Source organism: Plutella xylostella, chromosome 3 (assembly GCF_932276165.1).
Source record: "Plutella xylostella chromosome 3, ilPluXylo3.1, whole genome shotgun sequence".
NCBI classification, from domain to species: Eukaryota; Metazoa; Arthropoda; class Insecta; order Lepidoptera; family Plutellidae; genus Plutella; species Plutella xylostella.
In genome coordinates, this window is record NC_063983.1 from 4,315,541 (window position 1) to 4,338,525 (window position 22,985).

Here is a 22,985-nt window from a genome sequence, read left to right on the forward strand (position 1 = left end):
TGGTCTGCAACAATGGTCCACTTGTTATTTTTCAAAAAAGTAGCGCGTAACGTACTCCATAAACGCTTATAATTCAGTGCTACCATGAAAAAAATCAATGCACATAAATATTATTTAATTCTTGCAACATTTACACTGACGCCATTTTGCCTTGTCATTTGTACTGTCGTGAATTTGATTGTGTTGTTTTTGATATTTTTCCATAATTATTCCATAATCCTGGATTATTTCAGTGCAAATTCACATTATTGTAAAAATTCATTAAATTGAAAATCGAATCAGTCATGTAATTGTCGATATAGTGAAGTATTTTCGAATGTATTATACGTGTCTATAGTTATACTTCTGTGTTTCGAGGATAACGCGGGAATATTCAAATAGTTTGAAATGTTGGGGAAAAGAATGCACCACAATAGCAAAGGCAGACTTGCAAGTAAAGGCCATGATGGTGGGAAACCCTCTAGTCCTGGCATATCACCATACCATAAACCTGCCAAAATTCCATCTGTTGGCAAAAGTAAAGTGGAAGTGTGCCCCATTCCCTACATCAAAGTTCAAGATAATGCAGTCGTCCTGCCGCGGTACACGGCGATTGCTGCTCGGTCTACTGATGATCACATTGGAATGGATGAGCTGGATTCATTACAATTAGAGCTTGAATCATTACTCACTAACAGTGCTCTCCGTGTCAGATATTTCCAGTCTGAGATTGAAAGTATTGATACTAATGAGTCTAAACGAGAGAAGAAGGGGAAAGCGGCAGGAAAGCAACTTCAATATCCTGCCAAAAGAAAATTCCAGGATGACAAACTTATAAAAAAAGAATACACTAAATTGTCTAACCAGCCCAAAGTGCCTAAGTTCAAAAACTTCTCCAGTGCATCAGGTGGTCACAACAATTTCACAAATGAAGCTCTGCTCAATTCAGACAATTCTGTCAAATTGGAGATGTCCCAGTTTGCCCTGCCGCGGAACAACATCCCTTACAAGTTCTGGAACTCGGTGCAGCCCTACTGTGCTCCAATCACATTAGATGACATCAAATTTTTGGAGTCTCTGCTTGCTCAAAGTAGCAATACTACACTGCCAATAATACCACCTCTCGGTAAACACTATTCAGAAGTTTGGGCAGATGAGCACATTGCTGAAGATCAAAATGCATCTAATCCGAACAAACAAAAATCATCAGGAATGTCACCTGATGCTTCTGCTTTACGAAAAAAGACTGAAAAGCCATCTGATAACATAATAACTGGGCCATTGACCCAAAGACTTGTCTCTGCACTCATGGAGGAAAATGCTATGCCGTATGAAGTTCCTGATGTCAAAGTGAAGCAAAGTACAAATACAAAGAGCACATACAAAAACTCCCTGACTCTTGAAAAGTGTCTTCGTAAAGAACTAGTGGAGCAGGGCATCCTGGACCCAGAGGACCTGCCCCCACTCACAAACCCAGCTGACGATGAGATCCTCGCCGAGATCAAGAAATGTCAGACTGAATTAACGGCTGTAAGAAAAGACAACTGCCGCAACCTAAAGAACCTTATTGGTCTTTGCAAACAAGAGATGATTAGACTGAACCTAAAGAAACAACTTGACCAAGTTGATGCTGAATGTATTGATATTTATAAGAAAATGGTGGCAGCCAAACAGAAGAAACGGGTTATCACCAAAAAGGAGAAAGATGATGCTTGGAAAGCTATTAACGAACAAATCAGACTAAACAAGGAAATAAATGCACTACCTGTGACTGGCCCAAACACTAGTTAAATGTCTGTTATGCATAAGTTTTACGATATCGTAATTAACAAATAAATTATGTTTAAGAAAATTTATAATCTTTTCATTTAACTTCCATGGGGGGAAAGCTACGTAATAGTTAATATTTAATACAGGTGTCGGCAAAATGGGAACTAAAGTAATGTAGAGTTGCAGAAAGTCAACTAAGCTAGACGGCCGAATGGCGTCGTAGTGGTTAGTGACCCTGACTGCTGAGCCGATGGTCCCGGGTTCGATTCCCGGCTGGGGCAGATATTTGTTTAAACACAGATATTTGTTCTCGGGTCTTGGATGTGCCCGTTAAATGGCAATAGGCTCGCCCATAGGGGGCGATACATTGGGACTAACATAACACTCTGGCGAAAAGTGGGTGCAGCAATGCACCTCTGCCTACCCCGCAAGGGAGTACATTAGTACAAGGCGTGAGTGCGTGTGTGTAAGTTCCAAAATCTGTGCTGTGTTTTTACTTTTAATAAAGCTTTTTTGGTGGATAATTGCTAGTTTACACAGTGCGAGCTAGCGTACAGGTCAACCTACCGAGAAGCTGCACTGCAGTAACTCGCACTGTTTGGACGTAACTTACGAGTAACAGTGAGTTGGTCAGTAGCTCGCATCCAAGTGCGAGTCCGCCTGCTCGCCCGGCAGCAACTCGCCCATGACAGCGGCTCGGCCGTCACTCGCATCGTTTGGACGCGTTCGGCAGTAGCTCGCCAGTGCCAGAGCGTATCACCGTTTTTTAAAATTAAAACAAGTTCACCCGACATCGCGACTCGACTCGGACTGGGACTGGGTGTCTTGTAGACAGCAAGAGCGAGCCGAGCTACTGGCGTACGAGTACACAAACCGAGTAGTTGTCTACTGGCCAGGCAGCAGCTCACATTGTGAAAGCGATCTTTACGTTACGTTAGGTGGGCTCATCTCATTCTGTCCTTATCCCGCCTGTAGCTCGACTCGCTTTGCTGTCTACACTACACCTACCTAGTCTGAGTTGAGTCACGATGTCAAGTGACGAGCTACTGCCGAAGGTTTCCAAATGATGAGAGTAGCTGTCATGTGCGAGTTACTGCCGAGCAAGCAGGCGAGTGAAAACAAAAAATAACTCGCACGTACGAGTTACTCGTAAGTAACGTCCGAACAGTGCGAGTTACTGCAGTGCAGCTACTCGGAAGGCTGACTCGTACGCTAGCTCGCACTGTGTAAACCACATTACGTTCAAACGGATGTTCAAGTTCATTGCTCGCACGCTAGCTCGCAATGTGTAAGCCTTCCATTACTTCATGATATTTGTCTATGGTTTTAAAGGAAGTCGTCATGAATGAATATCAACGTAAATCGTTCATTCCTTTAAATGTCAAAGACCAAAACAAATCGTTGAGAAATTGAATTTTGTTTGTAACGACTTTCCATTCCCGTTTCAAGGAAGAATTATCTTTAGCCAAGTTCTATTTGCAATGGATAATCCATTGACGCCCAAAAAGATACAGAGGCTCATGTATTTCGCCGCCGAAGATAAATCCTTCAACCATGCGAAGTCTGGTCATTTCGTAAATGCATCAGCTCAGCAAAGGTAATATATTTTCCTATGCTTGGGGTGAGTAACAGATGAAAGTAAGCAATTAAAGAATGCAGTAATGTACCAGTGGTGCAGATATCCATAAGCATTTAGTGGTCTGTTTTCTTGTTCTTAGCTATGTTGACCGGTAGTGCCATAGTCCGTAGTATGTGTTTTTGTTATGAGGACAAACAGCTGACTCCTATGTATGGACCGTCGCTTCGTTATCCATGTATATGTAAGTATACTCCAAAATGACCCCTTGGCAACTTGATACAGATAACTTACTGGGATAATTAGCTATAATAGATATACTTACAAATTGTTAAGTACTAATTTTGTTTTAACAAAATTGTTTTGTTAAAACAAATTTTGTTTTGTGTCATTGGTTATTTAGACTATAAAATAAACAACCTTCCAGTAACTGATATATCCTATATGGTTTTTCAGCTCTATTGCATCAGTTCCAGAGCCAGTGCACCCATCTGAATCATCCTCTGGAATACTAGATCTAGAACAGTGTGAAGGTATAATGAATCTATGTAAATTAAAGTTTTAATGAGTTGAACTGGTTTAATTTCTGGCACATATTTTTAGAAATATAATATTCATACTACCTCATATTCAATTTTTATTTTATCAATGAATAGGCACCAACTTTAAACCATAACTTCAAGTCTATGAAGAATTCACAATTATTGTGACTTGGAAAGCTATTGTATGTCAATTACTGAATATCTATTTCAGGTTTTGGAGACTCTGGGCTTGCCAACTTGTCATTGAGCAAATCTGTAAGTACATACGCATCTATCTACCATTCCATATCTATCTACCCTTTCACTTTGAATTTGTTATCTATGCTGCTGCAATCGTTACAGTAAGGTTGATTAGAATAATATGTTACCTTTTTTACATTTTCTAGACATCATTTCATCCGGCAGAGATGACAGGAAGGTCCACTGGGGCTGCAGAACAAGTGGCTAAGATGTTGACCACATTCACTGATTACGGCAGACATTCTGTTATGGAATGCAAGAACATAGAGAAGGTTATGAATCTGCAAACTAACGATGTTGACGAGATCATGAGCCAGTCCATTGTACCTGGATACTCTTTTCAATCCAAGGTTAGTTATAGGTATATAGAAGTTATTTAACTTAAGACTAAGCTAAGGTACCTTTACGGAAAATTACAAGTGTACTCATTATTCTCATTCATGTATCTGCTATTTGCTATAATCACTGTGTTTCAGTTCAAAATAGTGTACATTTGATAGCCATAAGTTAGTATTACCACTTTTTGAGATTAAATTTTTATTTCTTCTTGCAATTCTTATTTAAACAAACTATTTGTACTTTCAGTTGCAGTTAACAGCTGATGAGGAATCACTGCTGAACAGGGAACTACCTGTCCATCCAAAACTTATTAATATGGACCTTAAAGAAACAACCATTATGTGAGTAAGCAATATCTCTATTATACTTAGAGTCACAAAACCAACACCACAGTCCAAGTCAGTAGGTGGTTTCAGAGTGAAGACTATATCAACCAACTATGTATACCTAACTCTAATCTGTATCTGTAGGTATGCATGCATAACCTCCTGATTATGCATGCATACCTACTGCGCGAGCGCATTTAGGGTTTGTCTACGTGGTGACAGTATAAGTTAGAATTGCGTCAGTTGCTGACTGACCAGTAAGCGCCAGAATCATATGTAGCTACCTACATTCTCTATTTTGTCTTTCAGGTCCCAACGTAATGAAATGTCAATGGGATCGTACTTCACGAAGCGTTGCGACAGAATCGACGAGATACTGAAGCAAACTGACAGTCCTAAGAGAGACATTTCCAGTATGTCCCTAGGGTTAGACATCTCACACGGTAAGCCTTTTTAAATCTGCTACCTGTTAAAGTTTGGCCTTGCTAAATTATAGTTATATACACAACGAAGTCTTCTAAACATAGTATTATCAAACATGTTTACCTATTTACCACCTGTCTTAGATTTGTGTCCAAGATCGTGACCGCCGATAGATTTAGTTATTCAACATGCGAAAACCTAATCTTATTTCTTTACTTCATCACCACAGACCCAGCAGTCCAAATCCGGGAGCTACAAAAGCAGGAGCCGAGCATCCACTACACTCTGGACACGTCACTCGATTCGGTCCCGGTCCGTCAGCCCAAGACTACCCGTAGCACCAAGACAGAGGCCCCAAGAGACGCCCGTAGCGTTAAAACTGAGGCACCAAGAGACCCCGGTATCGTGAAACCTGAGGCGCCAAGAGACCGCCGCAGTGTTAAACCCGAAGCGCCGAGAGACCGGCCGAAGAACAGTGTGGCTTGTAGTGTGTTGATGGACCCGTCCAAGCAACATCTGCTGCCCATTGCCGGCCCGGGCAAGACTGAGGAGTCTACTGCCATCAGTGAGGAAGAGTCCATCAATATATCCCATATTAGAGGGTTTCTTGGTAAGTGTATTTTTGGATTAAATAATAAATCGGTTAAAAGCATGTAAATAATATGGTACATAACATTTGTGTTATGGTTAGCGAGTCCCCATTTTTTCTAACGCATATTAAAACGCATCAACTCTGCTTGCCCTCTTGAAAGTTTATAGCTTTACTGTAAACTTTTACTTTATTTTCATTGCAGAAAAGGAATCCAGCATAGACATGGAAATGTTGATACGGTACATGAGAATGAACGACAAAGTTCTGAACCCCATGGACGCCAACTCAGAGGCGTACCGGCGGCGCAGCAATGTTCCAGAGTTGCCGGTCACTAGCTTGAAAGACACCAAGAAAACCGAAACAGCCAGCTCAGCTGGAACCATCAACACCGTAATAGATACCGGGAAAAAGAAACAGAACCAAGAGAATATCGAGAAAAAAATACCAGCTGTAATTGTAACACGAAGCTCGCTTGCGAAATCTGAAAATGTTGATATTGAAATAGACAAGCGAGAGAGTGTGAAGACTGATAATAGGTCCAAATCTCCATCGAGCAAAAGCAGGTCCACATTGAGCACTGTCCAAGAGAATTTGGCACTTAACAGCCCCAAACTAAGTGATACATATTCACGTAACAGCAAAGGTATGGGGTACTAATAATGTTTATGTATTTATTGCTTTTCTTATATCTATTTACAGAAGCTAATTCAAATTACTTTTTAATTACAAGTACATGTGTATTTATTTTGTTGTTGTATTGAATAAGTTTACGTTTTCAGGCGAGGGAAAATCTTCACATATTCCTTCCCCAAACATTCAGTATAAAGAGTTAGATAAGTCGGTAGATTGGCAGGAGCTGTTGCAACCGAGGGGGCGGCTAAAGTCTGAGGGCAGTGCTAGTACTAGTGCTAAAGGTTGGTGGGGTACACACGGTGATTCAAAAATATTCACTTGACTTTGTTGGTCCCTAGTTTATAATCGAAGTCATTTAAAATTTTACTAAAATATTTTTACGGAAACGGAAGAAAGCATCTGCTGTTTCGGCGATAATTAATGAAATTTTAAATATGATTATGCCTTTATACATAATGAACTTAAATTTTGTATCATTGCTTTGAGTTTTTTATGAGAAGTTTATATTTTTGAATCCTACAAGGTGATAAATCTACCGATATTATTACCAGTGGTGATCACATCGGTAAATTTCCTAAGTTTCACGGGGTTGCGCGTTACGAACTAATAAACTAATTGCCATCGGGACTCAACTAATATATGCTAACAAACATTATTTTAAATAATTATATTCACGCAAATATTTTGCACTATGTTTCACCAGTTCATTTACTACCTACATTTACTTACCTAGTCACCTTAATTTATATCGTATCGATTTTAATTTTAGATTGGGCGGACGTCCTGGCTTTACCTGTCGATGGATTTGTTGGTAAGTGAATTTCTATTAAATTTTATCCTTACTTGATAAGTACATATTTTTTTCTGGGGGATTTATATAAATATTTTAAAATTTGTTACCAGGTGTAAGTATCCCAACCACACTGGAAGTGACATCACTGTCAGACAGTTGGTTGACCGCCACTATAACACCAAATCCATCTCAACATTCCCGAGACATCAACATCGACTTACCACGCTTTCCCATACTCCTGCCGCCGGGCAAGGAAGAAAAGCTGACGCTACACTTCACATCCAACGTAGAAGTGACAACGGAACTGACCTTCACTCTGGTATTGAAAGATACATCTCTAGACGAAGAACAACACAAGGTGTTCACAGTAGACGTGGCGACGCGTATGCCGTCAATACAAGCGGTATCCGCCGACAGAATGAACTCTGTAACATTCCCACCGATTCAAGAAGGAAAGAGTTGTGTAAGATCGTTGGTTCTGATAAGCGACTGCCCGTCAGATTTGTTGCTGGATCTGTCGGTGTCTGAAGGGAGTAAAGCGTTCACGATAAGTTCGGTTCAGGAGATTCAGAAGAGTGATGTGTCGAAGCAGTTGGTGGATAATGGTCAAGAAGACCCGAGGAAGAGAATGAATAAGGGATCTACGAAGCAGCTGTGTAAGCTGACTGATGGGAATGCCATTAAAGTGACCTTGAAGTTTACGGCTCCGACGTTGACAGAAATGAATTGTAAGTACATAAAATATTATTGAGCTGGACATAGGCTCTCCCATGGAGCGCCACAACATTCTGTTAATCAGAAACCCTTCCCCAACCATTGCCTCCCGGAAGCTTCTCTAACTCCTTTAAGAATCTCATTTTCCTTCCATATCGGTGATAAACCCTAGAGCTAGATATAAGAAGGGTTTGTAATTTTTATGTCACAAAGGATTGGCCAGTCAGATTTTAGCGTCAGTCTCTGACTACCTAGGATGAGCTAAACGCATAAATAAAGCATCACATAAAAAACCACTTAACTAGTCTTAATTTCTTAATGTACACTCTTACAGCGGCCAACAAGCCAGCATTACTCAAAGGCTCTCTAACAGTGAGTCTGATCGGAGTGAATGCGCTGTTGAAGCGGGTGGAGCTTTCGGGCGCGGTGGGACACGCCAGGCTGGCCCTGGACACCGCGATGAAGAAGATACATATTAATGGGAATGGTCAGTGTTTAACGATAAAATATTGCAGGAGGTTGCGCGATTATCGTAAAGAATAGAATATAATGTAACTTTAATGTGCACCATATAACTTACACTTAAGTATATGAAAAATATGTACTTAAGTACAGACTATAAATAATGCTTAATAGGCGACTTTATCGCTTTATCTCTCATAGACAATCTTAGTGTCTGTACTTGGCTCAGTCGAGCTCTACCTCAGATTACAACCATTGTGCACTTGCCTTTCTAATCTTGGAGGTAACATAAAGATTCATGAGCCTGAAATGACAAAGTGTTATTTTAAGTGAGCGGTGAGCCCACTTTGGCCAAGCCCATAGAAAATGTCCATTTTGTGCTAAAACATTTAATTTATGCCTTTGAAATAAACCTTATAATTGCCCATGTGTCTTTCAGAAGTGGTATCGCTGCCAGTCCGCAACGAGGGCTCAATAACCGGCGCGTGGACCGTTCACGTGAAGGACGACAACCAACAGGACACCAACATGTTCCGAGTGTCGTACAACAAGTTCGAGCTGGGCTCTGGGGCCACTTTACACTTTAAAGTCACCTACCACGGGCCGGAGGATAAACTTTGCAAAGGGTAGGAAACTTTCAATTGCTATTTACCTGTTTTAATTCCAATAAATGTAGTGAATTGGACTATTCTCTATTTATGTCTTATTTTTTCTTGTGTAATGTTTAAGCGGAACAAATAAATAATTGTCTAATTCATTACCAATCATGTAATTTATTACAGGTTTTTGGTATTCAAGCACGCCGACGGCTCGCGAACAAGCATCGAACTATCCGGCGGCAGCGACAAACCCAAGACGTTCCCGATCAAAACTAACAAAGCTGAACTCTGCTTTATCAGAAACGGAAGAAAAGAACTTAGCCTTAAAAACTTCACCGACCAAACTCAGAAGGTGGCGATTAAAATAGTCGGGGAGGGGTTTTATTTGGATATTATACGGGATGCTCCGCAGAGTGTGACGTCGATACTGACGTTTGGTCCGGGCGAGTGCAGAACCATTCCGGTAGTGTTCCAGGCGAACCATGGCCGCCCCTGCGCCGCCAAGATGATCATGACTCTGGAGAAAGAAAAAAGTCTGGGAAAGAAGGTTAGTGTTTTCTGACGTCTTTATGTTTTTGTATCTAAATATATTTTGAGAAGATAAATGTTTTAGCAATTAATATTATATTAAATTATTTTTTAATATTATATAAATCGTATACATAACAAGATTTTCAGATTAACTTGAGTCACCGTCTTTCGGCTTACGGTTCCTTTTTTAACACCCTTTATAATAATGTGTTCATTAGTAGCATCTTCCATCTTATAAATAACGAATTAGAGTAATCGCTATCAGACTACTAAAGGCTCATTCCCACCAGATCCCTCTGTACGGCACGGCGGGGGGCGTAGCGCCACTGCGCTGGTCGGGCTCTCTCGTCACGTACGGAGACACGGCGCTGGTGCGAGCCCTGACTCGGCACCCGCTGGCGCTGGCGGTGGACAACAAGAGCAGCACGCCCGCCTTCCTAGCTGCTACCGTGCACTTTAACCGTGAGTATAGAAGGGTGAAAGTTTATGGAACAACCCAAGTAACATAGCGGAGGTACACCAAGGTATGGTGAGGTCCCATTGGTGCGTTTCGCCGGGCGTCGCGTCGCGTCGTTCCTAATTAACGCTCATAAAAATAAATGACAGCGACGACGCAATAATAATGGGGCCTCGTCCGTAGATAACCAAACTCATTGGTCCGAGGAAATAAAACAAAACCGGATCAAACTCGGTGAGTGTAGCAGAGAGAAACTGGTCGGGGTCACTGGTCACGTACGGAGACACGGCGCTGGTGCGGGCCCTGACTCGGCACCCGCTGGCGCTGGCGGTGGACAACAAGAGCAGCACGCCCGCCTTCCTAGCTGCTACCGTGCATTTTAACTGTGGGTATAGAGTTGCTTTTTTATGAATAAATGGGTCAATGTAGGAGCTGGAAACCATTCCGAATGGAGAAAGATACTGCGAGCCCTACGTCCCCGATTAATAAAATGAATGATGATTAATTATATTATGATAGTGTATAGAAGGGTAACATTTTATAGAAAACCTCTCCGCGGATATCCGCTCCAGGCAACGTAACGGCGGCACTCCGAACTCCGAGGTATATCACAGACTCGTCCTAGGAATTTATTTCTGAAATTAAAATGTGACCACCATGGTTAATAAATGGCGGCGATATCGGTGAACACACGTACAGACGAATCTTCTTTACTAAACTCCTCCTTTAACTTAACAAATGCTCACTCTCCTTCCAGTGCAATACAGATCGGTAGCACCATTCTCCAAGCTCATCAAGTCCCACCGAGTGATCCCGGCCAAGACGTCAGCAACATTAACCCTGGAGGTGGAATGGGCGCGCGTGGAGAAGCTCGCGCGGGCCGCGGGGCGCGCCGCCGCCACGGCGCTCTGCTGCGTCACGCTGCTCACCGGCGCAGAGCTCACCAGGCGTAGGATACTCAAGTGAGTTTGATGATGTTCGTTTTCTTAGCTTGTGACGACTAAAGCACCTTTTATACACTTAAATATTGTATTTGTGCAATAAAGAATTGAATAAATGAATGTCACAGCTCATATAAACGTAACGTAAAGGGATCGCATTTCTTTTCTTTTGTCAACCAGGCATTCGCGAACTCAAACAGAAGAAAAGAATGGCGATCCTTTTACGTTACGTTTATATAGAAAGCGGTACTAGGTTTGTCATCGTGATGCCGTCCGCCATATAAGTAGTCCTTCGCTGACTACCCAGGGTCGGTAGAAGCATAGACTGTCTATGGTAGAAGTATATAAGGTACAGTTGACAAGACGTCGGCCACATTAACCCTGGAGGTGGAGTGGCTCACCGGCGCAGAGCTCACCAGGCATAGGATACTCAAGTAGGTTTGGTAACCCCCGACGGAAAAAGAAGGGTGTTATTAGTTTAATGTGTCTGTTTAACTGTCGTAGTAGTGTAGTAGCGTAGCTCCCAAAAGTCCCAAAAGGCGGAAAAGATCTTATTTTGTTATTTTAGGGCGATAGGTAATGTTACCCCGAGAGTGTTCTAAGTATATGAGAGTGATAGAACATCAGATAGTGTTATTTCTTTATTTATATCAATTAGGCTGGTAGAAAAAGCTTTTATACTTACACTCTAACCGCACTATGCCCACCTTTTGTACACTTATATCCTATATTTTTGCAATAAACATTTAAATAAATTATAAATAAACAATACTACACTCACGGGTAATGAATTAGTTCCACTCACAAAATGCCGACACCAAACGACCCCAATTTTTTCAAACATTTAATTTAAAATTTTAACAAAATATAACTGTTTTAGTTGGTAATATCCTGATGCTCTGTTAAATGTACTTTAATGTTACAGAAGGCGTCATTAAGCTAGCCTTTTCCGTTTATGAGGAATTTGGTGCTTTTTTTCAGTGGAACCTTTTCATTGCCCGGGAGTGTATTAATGAGACTACATATTCAATTTCATCTCATCACTTCCAGAATCCTGGGCGCATCTGGTGATTCGGCGCGGTCCCTGCCGGACCACCTGCAACAGCTGACGCAGCCGTTCGACGGAGAGCAGCCCGAGATGGACCAGCTGCTCGAACACTTCCATGAGACCAAGGTCGGTGTTTCATGCTAGCGTAGTTATGGAAGTTTAATGAGGAAGTGTGATCCTAATTGTGTGTGTTAGTTTAAGGATAGCATTGCGACATTGCGAGTAATAATGTTTTTTTTATATATTTTTGTAAGATTCATTCATATTTTAATAACCACTTTCTCTATTTATTTATTTATTGAGTTGACTGGTAGGAAATGCATATATTATAGCATTAAGTCCGCCATTAGTACACTTATTTTTTAATTTTTGCAAGAAATAATTAAATCCGATTCTGGTAATACGTCGTTCTCCGAATTTATTTATAAAATTCATTTTTTTTTGTAAGAGTCAGGCACATACAGCGCGCAGCGCCATCTTTTGCAATAATTAATCAGATGACTAATTAAAATGCTTTTATTCTAGTTATCGCTGGACGAGCTGGTAGGAGGTATCCACGAGCTGACGGCCCAGATCGACTTGCCGCAAGACTTCCCCGAGGAAAACACCATAATCATAGTCGACGACACCGCCAAAGATCATCACACTCTGGCCGACATCGCATTAACACTCATTTAAAGAAGACTGCTTTTGTACCATGCACAATATGAATTTTATTGAGGTGTGTATTTCTGTACTTGTATTTAAAGGCCCCTACACACCAAAGCCGCTGACCCGGCGGCTCAGGCCGCCGGCCTCATTTTGTACTATGTTAACCCGCCGGCACTAGGCTGCCGGGCTATGCCGCCGGGTCAGCGGCTTTGGTGTGTAGAGGCCTTAATGTGCCTGATTGAGGAAAACCGTCCTAATTATGTGATAATTATAAATCAATGATATTAATTGTTCGCCTGTAGTTATTATGTCAAGTATAATCAAATAAATTAGATTGTAATGCGTTTTATATTAAACGAATAAAATGAAAAGCAATTGTTTAGTTCATATCATTTATTATTTTCTTAACCAGTTATATTTTACTCCAATCGTTTTCCTATTTTTTTTATATCTTGTGTCTAAGAGATTCGACTGACAAACGCAGTTATCCGTTAGAAATTACCTTTTAAAAATATTGCCTAAAAACTTACACAACTAAAATGCATTTTCCACTTAAATGTTAAAAAACACTGCAAAATTATAAAAAATATATATACAGGGCTAAATTTGATGTTTCATGGAAATCAAAATATTTTTACTATATTAATTATAATTCTTTACGATAAACCCCTGTAGGGTGTACAGAAGTGGGGGACAGAAGGAGGAGGCGACACTTGTGAGTGGTGGGAGGTTACAGCAAGAAAGCATTGGTCCTCTGTAAGGGGTTTATCGTAAGGGACGTCAGAAGTACATCGAGCTTGGTGTATTATTTATCATCATGATTATTATCTTTATGCGGGGAAAGATCTATTTTGTCTTGTGTATTCGTGTCACTCATTCATCTCTCGTCTCTTTCACGCACAACGCATTTGGCAGTTTAATTCATTCTCGCTTATAAAATGTCAATATTCACATACAAATCTCAGCTCTACCATTGTCATAAATATCCCTAATAATTTAAACTAAAAGACACACGTCCTAAATTAAATTGTCAAATATAATAATAATAATGTCCCATGTTGAATAAAGTTAAAGATGGGTTTGCATGTGAATACCAACCGGCCACAGTGAACCCGCGATGGGACGTCTACACGTCGTTAATCTACGTATGGAAAAATCTTATTAAAATGGAAGTACTTACACACCTTCATAGGGATACGATACAACTAATTTGGATCAAAAATGGCTGACAAGTTAATTAGTATAATGCTGACAATACTATTTTCATTTTCGCATTATACCTATTAGTCTAAAAGTTGCAAACGAAGACTTAGCGAGGCGACGACTCGCTGCGCACCGATCTAAACACTAGAAAATAATTTCTTAAAGCAAAAACACCTTTTAGAAATGTACAGCGAAACTAATTCACGGTGACATGTTAACTTCTGTGGATACAATGCGTATATTTGTTGATATATACAATACGAACACACACACACGTTTTTACAATAGGAAAGGGTCACTATAAACTAAAAAATAAACCAGTCGCTTAATGAGCTATAAAATAGTGTAAAAATTGCCAACGATACACTGGCCTAAGATTTGGAGCGACGCCACGTCATCGTCCGCTATTGTTGATCAAACAATAGTCACATCTAATAATAATTATAAGCATTGCCGAGGCTCGTGAGTTGGTTAGATCATGTCTGTCGTCTATTATAATTCTTAACAAGTAAAGCGCGCCCCCGGCTACCAGCGGTATGTGGGGGCGCGTCAGTTGAGAGATCAATATGGCTTTAAACACGTGCGGCTTGCATCAAAGTTGATTAATCTTAACACAAGTTTTGGCTTAACTGCCACATCTAAACTTAAAAGTATTTTGTCTACATTCGACATTTATATTCTTGATTTAGGTAACAAAATAGTACCATTGTACGCCCGCCACAAGGCATTCCAGTCACGCTGGCTTCACAAATCAAATGTTCACGCGGGATTATTACATTCAGCTGTGTGTGCAAGAGAATTATTAAATATATTTATCACAGATAACATAATAAGAATGATACGTTTCGGAAACTGAAGTCGGTACTAGACAATGAGGATGGAATCAACAAAATTTATGTTTCTATAGCTGATAACCAATAGAACAAAATGGCGGCTAATTTGATTAATAATGAAACGAGTTTGCAACAATGAACACTAACTATTGCTATAATTACTTATGTAAGGCATACTTGGAATGTCCGTCAGTTAATTAAGTCAAAGGAAAAGTTACATTACAAATGCTGTCGGTATCAACCGCCATACTGGATTGGCTATCAGATAGCGGACCTTATTTAGCAAACATATTGCGAATTGTTTATCTCCACAACGATTATTCACTATCAAAGCGCCCAGTGAGAGTTTTTCTCACCGTCCGGGCAGTGAAAAGTCTGTGACTCCTGCGCCATACCAATTTGCTTTTCACCCTCCGAACGGTGTAAAAACTCGCACAAAGAAACTTCAGACTATTCTCAACTTTGAATCTATTGCTGTCACCGTCTTTATACTATCAAAGCATGACAGCAACACATTCACATTAGCTTAAACTTCCTTCGCGCTGGACGTCAGAGCTGGCTAGACTGTCGCTGCTGGGTGAGTGCGTGGCAGGGCGGGCGGCTGCTAGGGCGCGCGGTACAGCAGATAGGCGGCCAGGGCGGGCGGCAGCGCCAGGCGGGTGGCGGCGGCGCGCAGGCGGCCCCGCCCCACGCGCTGCCGTATCACGCGCCGGCAGAGTTCCATTAGGGGCAGGGGTTCGGCTGGAAAGAAGATAAGGGTATGTTAGTGTGAGGATGGAAAGATGAGAAGTCGGTAATGATGTGTGCCATGGTCAGTTCAATAGGCATATCTAAAACGTAGGGATTGCAATAGTCATAGAGGAGACTGAGTGATCAACTGGAGGGATTGAAATGAACTTACGAATGGGGAGTAAAATGTGTAAGAATAATTTTATGACAGCTATTTTAACGTTGGATTAAAACTAATGTATATGTACTATCCACACTTTGTTATTTCTAAATGTGTATAAGTAATTTTATTCAGCTGTTTATCACCATGATTACAATTACGAATGTGTAACTGCCAATAGATGTCCCTTTGAACTTTGTCCGCAATATGTCCGAGCAACAGACCATCACATCACGCTAAAACCACACGTGACAATGTCGCCGAATGTGTGTATGTTTGCTCTATAAACAATGTGTGAACACAGGTAGCTTATCTGTGGCTGTGGTAGCTCAGTAAACAACAGGGGTATGGTATCAGCTGTTGGGCTCGCTTGCACCTTGGCAACAGCTGGGGATCGATTTTCGGTCATTTCGGGCCACCCTTTTTATCAGTCACGCACGTAGATCGCGATCGAACCCCGAACCCTGGCATTAATGCGGTCTGAATATTTATAAACATGATTTGGTTATTTTGTAAATACTTTGTGCTACCATTGTGTTTTATGTACTGATTTAATAACGGCATTGGAATAGATAATTTGTTTTCTATTGTTATACTGTAACGTTATATTTAGTTTTTTATAGAGATATCAAGCAGGGCACTACTAAAGTCCCGAATTCAAAGAAATCACGAAACATCTCCAACGTATAACTAACGACATTTATGTCCAAAGCCAGATAATTATTGTTATCTGGGGAACTAATGTGATGCTGTCACTGTCTAAACTTATCAATGTTTTACCCAGATACCTTAATAACATCTCAATATTGATAACTAGCCTAATGTTTCGTCACGGGCCCCAACACGCATTGAATGCACCCAATCATAGCGTAAAGTATTCCACTGCAATGTCTGCAATAACTATAGTATTTTTTTTAACAAACGAGTACTGAGTATCTCTCGGACATTTCCGACATTGCCAGAGTGAGATGCGTTATTCTTAAGACCAACAGCTACGCACTAAACCCATTTATTGTACTCGTTTGTTAAAAAAATAGACTAGGTATCTACTTATAGGTAAGATACCAAAAACAAAACACTCACGATCGAGCCCGCCAATATACTTCATGGTGATCTCCGCGTGTCCCCACACGGCCGACACGATGGGGTACAGCGTCTTGCCCCGGAGCCCGCGCGCCGCCACGCCCAGGTAGCGGCCGTCGGCGCAGAACGCCAGCGTGCCCTCGTCCATGTCCAACACCACCAGCAGGCGGTCCGGCACGAGGAACTGTTCGTCGGGTCTGAGGAGCGCAGGGTAGGTGGTGCCGCTGCCGCCGGTGCCTTTCGCGTTGTGGTACACCTGGAATTTAGGAGGGGAGGTGGTTAGTGATGGTGTGTGGTAGAAGAGATAGTGAAAGGAGCGGTTTCTCAAGAGTCAATATAGCTACGGATGGGCTGCCTTTATCTTACATTGTTCATGTAGTTCAAAAATATATCGGACGGACATGAAAGGTAACTTTAATTTCGGTTAAATGCGGAATACTATATTCTCATTGGGATCTTACAGTTACTTCTCATTTTAGATATAAACACTTTCCACAGGACTGAATATAGTAGGAACATACATAATATTTTACAAATCATCCAATGGTACCAACCTTGGTTATTTTTATAAAACGTGATAGGTTAATTTGCAGTCCTAAAGTTAGCACAAGATTTATAATAAGAATGGAAGACAAAATAATGAGTCTAGTAAATAAAGTACTCCATGTTAAGTTGCCTTCAAGAATACTTCAATACAAGGTCTTAAATTAAATCAATGGTTACTTTATTGTGGCAACTTATTTAACATGCCGCCTTGGCGTTGATAGTCGTTTATCACTCAGACTTCCTATTGAAATTTAAATTTTGTTGCACATGCATGCTCGACGCTGCTTTGTATTCCGAACATTGCTAGATTCGAATTCCAACACTAGCTGCGAACACTTCCTTCTGCAGTTCATTCCAGAATAATGGCAAAGATCCGTTTGCCATTTTCACGGCAGCCAATTACGTAAGTAATGATAATGACTATGATATTGACCCAAACACGGGCGTACGCGTCTAGCGCGTGTTGCGTGCGAAGTTGAAAATAGAAGCGTCGGCCTCTACAGTTACTCTCAATTGTCGGAGTTTAATCAGCCCGCGTCCATCCATTTGTCGAGTAATCGTTGTTTACAGCTTTTTGCGTAACTGTTGAGTGCAACTTGCCCGGGAGCGGGGTCGTCCACGGGACTGCGATAGTTGTCAAGGATTTATGCGAGCTTTATTAAAACGAGCCGTTGTCAATGGGTTCAATGGCCCCTCACATACTTTTACTCGTATCGTGTACTCATAACCAAGGATATGTAAACGTGTCAATGCACTCTTATGCATTTACAGATTTTAGTGCCCGAGAGATAGTGCTTGCAGCGACCTTAGGCCGACTCGGATTAAGCACGCGTCGCAAAAACTGCCAAGGCTACTACAATGGCTTACGGCACAGTACATTAGTTATTAAAGAAACAGCTTTTTTCACAGTAAAGAACTCAAATCAGAAAGATAAATAACATCTGTACCACCAGCCTCCTGGTTCCTTCAACTTAGAACTTCTTTACACCTGCCTAGCAACCTATCTTAGTTAAGTTATTGAAATAAATAAATAAATCTTATTAGTCTTTGTTATTGCATTTTTATGTTTAGTTACCGTGTGTTTTATGGACTTGGTCGAAATAACATTCTATTCTATGCTTCTCCTCTCTAAAACCCACCTTATTTCTGCCAAGGTCCCAGCCCCAGCTCTGGTCCGTGGCGCCGACGAGGCTCTGGTAGCCGACCGAGTGGAGCGGCGCGTGCGCGGTGGCCACGCCCACCACGGCGTGCGTGCCCCGCTGGCGCGCCGGCCACACCACCTCCCAGCAGTGCAGGCCGCGCGAGTAGCCCGCCCGTCCGCGGATGCAGTCCGTGCTTTGAGCCACCGGATGCCGGTGGAAGGTTAGAGCGTCCTCTTCTTTGACGAATATGTTTAGTGATCTGGAAGAGTTGAAATGCGGATTAGGATTGAGGTTTTCAAAGACAGCAAAGGTTTATCATATTATGAATCTAGCATAGTCCGTACCACCATCGACATAATATATTAGCAATCAACAAGCAGTTCTGTTTTTAAACAACTGCCTGATCTATACAAGTTATATCCGATTGCAGCGATGCTTAAGGATGGTCGATTGTAAATTTTCGATGGTCGTACAGTACCTGGGGCGCGATTCATATCTCAACCGAAATATTTGTAAAGCGATACGAACGAGTTACGAGATGAAATCCGCAATGTTCAAAAACGCGATTCATAACACACATACTTTGATCTCGTTTTCATATCGCTAGTTCGTATTTGGATGGCTTGAGTGAAATGAATGAAACTATATTTTTTTAATTGCCATGCAAAAATAATAAATACTACCACTAATTGTTTTAAATAATTTTGTTCCTACAATATACTTTGTTGGAATTGGTGTCGATAGCAAGTATCAAGAAACGGCTTTTTAATTCAACGTTGAAGAAATTCATAACCTGTGGCACTTTTGACAGCCGCCATGTTTTCTACATAAAAACATTGATTTGCTTTGCTCATTTTCGTCTCAACGTAGTTTTTTTGAAAAATAAGAATAAAGGAAGTATAACTAACTTAGAGAAATACGACTGAGACATGTAAGTATCAATGTATTAACCTATTTTTTTTGAAATATAATTGTTACCGGTTGTAGTCAAGAAGGTATTGTAATTGTATCCAATTTCTGTTTGAATTGTTTTAGAATCATGAACTAGGTGAACACAAGCAGCAGCCGATGTGCTTGAGTTGCAGATGGAGCAACTACGTTGTGAGAGGGCCACGGCTTCAGCCCTCACAATGATAGCTGAAGCAATGAACAGACAGGCTGCAGTCAATGAGAGGCTTCTTGAGCAGGGGCTCCTCATATGGAAAAAGGTAGGTTATTCATAAATGTTTGGCTAAATAATAGAATAGAATTTAACTTCATTGTTCCCCCGTTGTGTTAGGAAAACTGGTGTTGAATATTTATGTTACAGTGTAGTTTTGTTAGTGTCTGTCTGTAATTTTTTAGAACAATATCATACTGAACTTTTCATTTTGTCTTTTCTAGGCTAATGAAAGGAACAATCAAGACTGGCGGTGCGTGGGAGGATCCCGTCCCTGCGCATGCGCCTGGCCTTCAATGGCCTCACGCCTCTCTTCTTCCTCTTCTTCATGCGTCAATTCAAACAGAGGAGCACCTGTGATTACTGATTACCTAAGTTCCTATATACAATAATAGTTTAATAATTGTTAACAAAATATTGTATATATAAGTATTAATAATTATACAAAAGGCTAAAAGCATTTTGTACCAGCCAACCTATAGGAGAGAATATGAGAAAAATAATAAGACTTTAATCTTTGATTGCCACTATGTGTAGCTTTATTAAGTGGTAAAGGGACCTAATTACTACCTATATTTTTTAGTATTTGTGATAATTCATAGAATTTATTAGTTCTATCAATAAATAAAATATACATGCATTACAATGTGTTTTATTCATTAACTTACAATTTGCACACTGAGGGAATGTGTATGCTTTCGGTTAAAATATTCTTCCTCATTCTGCGAGGGCCTCAGGCCAAAACCCACGCCAATCAAATAAATATCACTAATACAAGCTTACTATAAAGGAAAATTACGAATTCGGTAAAGATGGAAACGTATCTCGTAGGGACGGCTGTCCGGCTGAAAAATGGCTTGAAGATCTTGGAGAGATGCGTACAAGGTTAATTTCAGTGTTAGCAGTATTTTTTCTGAAAACGATCTTACAATTTCACCCTTTTCTTCGAAAGTTTAAAATCGCATAAACGTCAAAATATGACAGATAAGCGATATCAAAAAATTCAACAAAAATTACATGAATCGCGTCATTCTCCATTCCGTTCATTCATTTTGCGATCTCGAAACGATCTTACTATGAAGCTTGTTTTTAGTGCCATGTGAATCGCAATTTCATAGCTCGTTCGTAAAAATCTGAAAACGAGATGAAAACGAAGGTGTTTTTTGTGACACGAATCACCCTCCTGGATGGTTGAGGTTGTGAATCAGTTTGGATGAGGAAAGCCGAAGGCAGAGTGTTACGGCTTTACTTTAGAGAGGTATAGGTACCTATATTTAGCAGTGGATTTTCATTATCAGAAAATAATAAGTCAACTTATATTTAAGATACATATAGTTAAGATATATGTAAATAAAGCATCTGGACATAAATGAAGACATAACTTAAACAGACACAAGCTGTCTAGATTGCCAAGTTTGTAGAGAAGATTTCAATAAGTTTATCGATATTGCAGTAGCCAAGTTAACCAAGTTACATGTGGTAGTTGGAAAAGTTGTTCATTTCCTTCAAGGAACTTTATCTGTAATCAATCTAGCCGGTACATCCATTGAACGAGGAACTTCATTCAAAGTTAAGCAACACTTTCATGGACGTCTTGTTAGGATCGTATATTTCCTATTACAAGCTGTAGAATTGACAAACCTATTTCAATTTAATGTTCTAATTATTTATGTTTCAAAGCAAATGCAGCTATTGATCTCAAGTATCCTTTAAAATTAGAGGGTTTTCCTACTTATGTAACTAGTTTATCAATCCAATTATGTACAAAATATTAAACAACGTGCTCTTTTTTGTATTTTGGTTCCTATGTTCACAGTAGAGATTATCTGACAAAGGCACCACGATATGGCCCTATGTAGAGCAAGGGAGAGCAGTAGTCAGCGGGGTCTAGCTTTTAAAAAAATCTAACGAGAGCTGTCATATGATTGGTACGGGATGGAGACATGTTTACTTCAGCAGTGCTCCAAAACATTCCAGTCCGTATTAGCTAACCTATCAACACAGCACGTACCTATCATCAGGGTTCCACGCGTGCTTGACCTGCAGGTCGGGGTGCGCGGGCGGCGCGTCCAGCAGCGCGTCCAGGCGCGCCGGGCGCGGCGGCTCGGGGGCCAGCTCGCGCGCCACCACCGCCTTGAACGGCGCGGTGCACTCGCGCGACACCGCCTTCACACCGCCGGAGAGCTTTTGGCCCATGTTCATGCCCCGGCAGCGGGCTCGCGCGCGCTTCGCCGGCAGCGCCTTGAGGCCGCCGCGCCGCGCCTCCTCCGCGCCGCCTCTCACGCCGCGCACCCCGCTCTTGTACCTGCAACAATAACCACACACATTAGTTATGGAAAAAGTTTACGGCTACGGGAGACAAGTGGAAAACGCACATGGTCGAGTGTAACATGATCACCAGAATATATTCTAAACAAAGCGCTTAATGCGTCACAATTGAATTAAAAACACGAGCGCCACCAAACACAATGCCGGCCTCATGATGGCAGCGGATAGACTATTACGTCGGCTGATGCCATGTGCAAGCTCATGCTACTGCTATGTCGTCACATCCGATGCTCGGACGGGTTGCGGCATCGCTCGCCAGTAGAATCGCCCGCACATCTTATGTAAGCGACGACCGTCTAACCGTGAAAGTCACCGCTCAAAAGCCAAGGTTAACTCGGCCCTCGAGGCTCGCTCCACAACACGTGCAAACGCTGCCTCCGCGCCGACGTGTGCATGATATCATTTAACAACCAGATAGGCAATTAGCAATCGGTTGCGGTGGCGCTGGTCATTGGTCTTTGTTGGAACGACTTCCTAACAGCGTTAGCTGGCCTGTGTCATTAATTTGTCTCGAGATTGCAGTGAGTGAGTGATGTCACCGATGGCAGTTGTATAGAAGCGCAATATCGGATGGGAACGGGCAACAGACACGCACAGCACAAGGTCGCCAGCCTCTCGCGGCTAGAGAAGGCGCGACAAAAGCGGGAAGTGAAAGGCAGTGAATGTTCCCGTCCCGACAGCGCCCGCTCGCCTCCGAATGTGAACTAAACAAGCCAGCTCAGTGCCTCGACGACAAACCATCGAGAATATCAATAAACTGGACATTCAAGTCTATGATGGCCTCGAGTATTTTTGTCTAGACCTTTATCGCTTACAATCACCGAATAATAAGTGATATTTTATATTGATGTTACATAGATAATATTACAGAATTTAAATATTCAACTTTGATAGGTCAGCAAACAATGAATGAGTTTATGGTGGTCGACAGCGAGTACATGTCGGCGGTCACGTGGCCGGTCAGTAAACATGGAACATGTGAGTGAGCGGATCGCCGCAGCCGCAGCTGTGACGTCTGCGAGCGATCAACTGGCGACCGATCGTGAGGTCGAGCCCGGACATCGCGGCCGGCCAGATAGAATTATCACTTCTATCAATAAAACGATTGCACTGCACTTAATAAGCCTATTTACCGTAACGCAAGCACGCTAGAAATAGCAGTGATACTGTTTTGTAATCGATCGTG

The 22,985-nt window shown here is 41.5% G+C and overlaps 3 protein-coding genes and 1 long non-coding RNA gene across 10 annotated transcripts in view; 3 read left to right on the forward strand and 1 right to left on the reverse strand.

Annotated features, from left to right (window-relative positions):
* The first annotated feature begins 125 nt into the window (after positions 1-125).
* Positions 126-1,831, forward strand: LOC105380056 (transcriptional adapter 3). Its single transcript, XM_011549546.3, has one exon. The coding sequence runs from the start codon at positions 388-390 to the stop codon at positions 1,768-1,770; it is 1,383 nt and encodes a 460-aa protein (XP_011547848.2). The 5' UTR covers positions 126-387; the 3' UTR covers positions 1,771-1,831.
* Positions 1,832-3,121: 1,290 nt separating this feature from the next.
* On the forward strand, positions 3,122-12,729 carry LOC105380058. 2 transcript variants are annotated; one of them, XM_048625540.1, is made up of 18 exons: positions 3,122-3,346; positions 3,782-3,858; positions 4,079-4,122; positions 4,254-4,457; positions 4,693-4,787; positions 5,082-5,215; positions 5,425-5,805; positions 5,990-6,430; positions 6,567-6,701; positions 7,190-7,231; positions 7,324-7,941; positions 8,262-8,414; positions 8,829-9,015; positions 9,172-9,535; positions 9,810-9,981; positions 10,734-10,938; positions 11,968-12,091; positions 12,491-12,729. In XM_048625540.1, exons 1-18 carry the CDS (start codon positions 3,231-3,233, stop codon positions 12,641-12,643), a joined length of 3,645 nt encoding a protein of 1,214 aa, XP_048481497.1. In that variant the 5' UTR covers positions 3,122-3,230; the 3' UTR covers positions 12,644-12,729. The 2 variants fall into 2 exon arrangements, with proteins under 2 accessions (XP_048481497.1, XP_048481500.1); XM_048625543.1 differs by lacking the exon at positions 6,567-6,701.
* A 265-nt stretch (positions 12,730-12,994) lies between these two features.
* LOC105380100 (protein gustavus) overlaps positions 12,995-22,985 on the reverse strand; it is a 57,818-nt gene continuing 47,827 nt past the window's right edge. For 5 of the 6 annotated variants that reach the window (XM_038117167.2, XM_048625557.1, XM_038117166.2 and 2 more), the window contains 4 exons: positions 21,483-21,776; positions 18,310-18,571; positions 16,625-16,880; positions 12,995-15,393 (listed from right to left, as the gene is read on the reverse strand). In XM_038117167.2, the coding sequence (XP_037973095.1) occupies positions 15,257-15,393; positions 16,625-16,880; positions 18,310-18,571; positions 21,483-21,673 (846 nt within the window). In that variant the 5' untranslated portion in view covers positions 21,674-21,776 and the 3' untranslated portion in view covers positions 12,995-15,256. Of the gene's footprint in view, positions 15,394-16,624; positions 16,881-18,309; positions 18,572-21,482; positions 21,777-21,846; positions 22,504-22,985 lie in introns of those variants that run through there. The other variant, XM_048625568.1, reaches the window with a different exon arrangement.
* On the forward strand, positions 19,188-19,863 carry LOC125489546. The gene is made up of 3 exons (XR_007267058.1): positions 19,188-19,243; positions 19,348-19,520; positions 19,696-19,863. It is a non-coding gene; the product is annotated as an uncharacterized LOC125489546 (long non-coding RNA).

What these genes read in the sequence shown, in the direction of transcription:
- LOC105380056 (XM_011549546.3), top strand. Translation starts at nt 388, where the DNA reads ATGTTGGGGAAAAGAATGCACCACAATAGCAAAGGCAGACTTGCAAGT.
- LOC105380058 (XM_048625540.1), top strand. Translation starts at nt 3,231, where the DNA reads ATGGATAATCCATTGACGCCCAAAAAGATACAGAGGCTCATGTATTTC. An exon ending in CTTAAAGAAACAACCATTAT is followed by an intron (nt 4,788 to 5,081) that starts GTGAGTAAGCAA and finishes TTTGTCTTTCAG; the next exon opens with GTCCCAACGTAATGAAATGT. An exon ending in GACGTTGACAGAAATGAATT is followed by an intron (nt 7,942 to 8,261) that starts GTAAGTACATAA and finishes ACACTCTTACAG; the next exon opens with CGGCCAACAAGCCAGCATTA.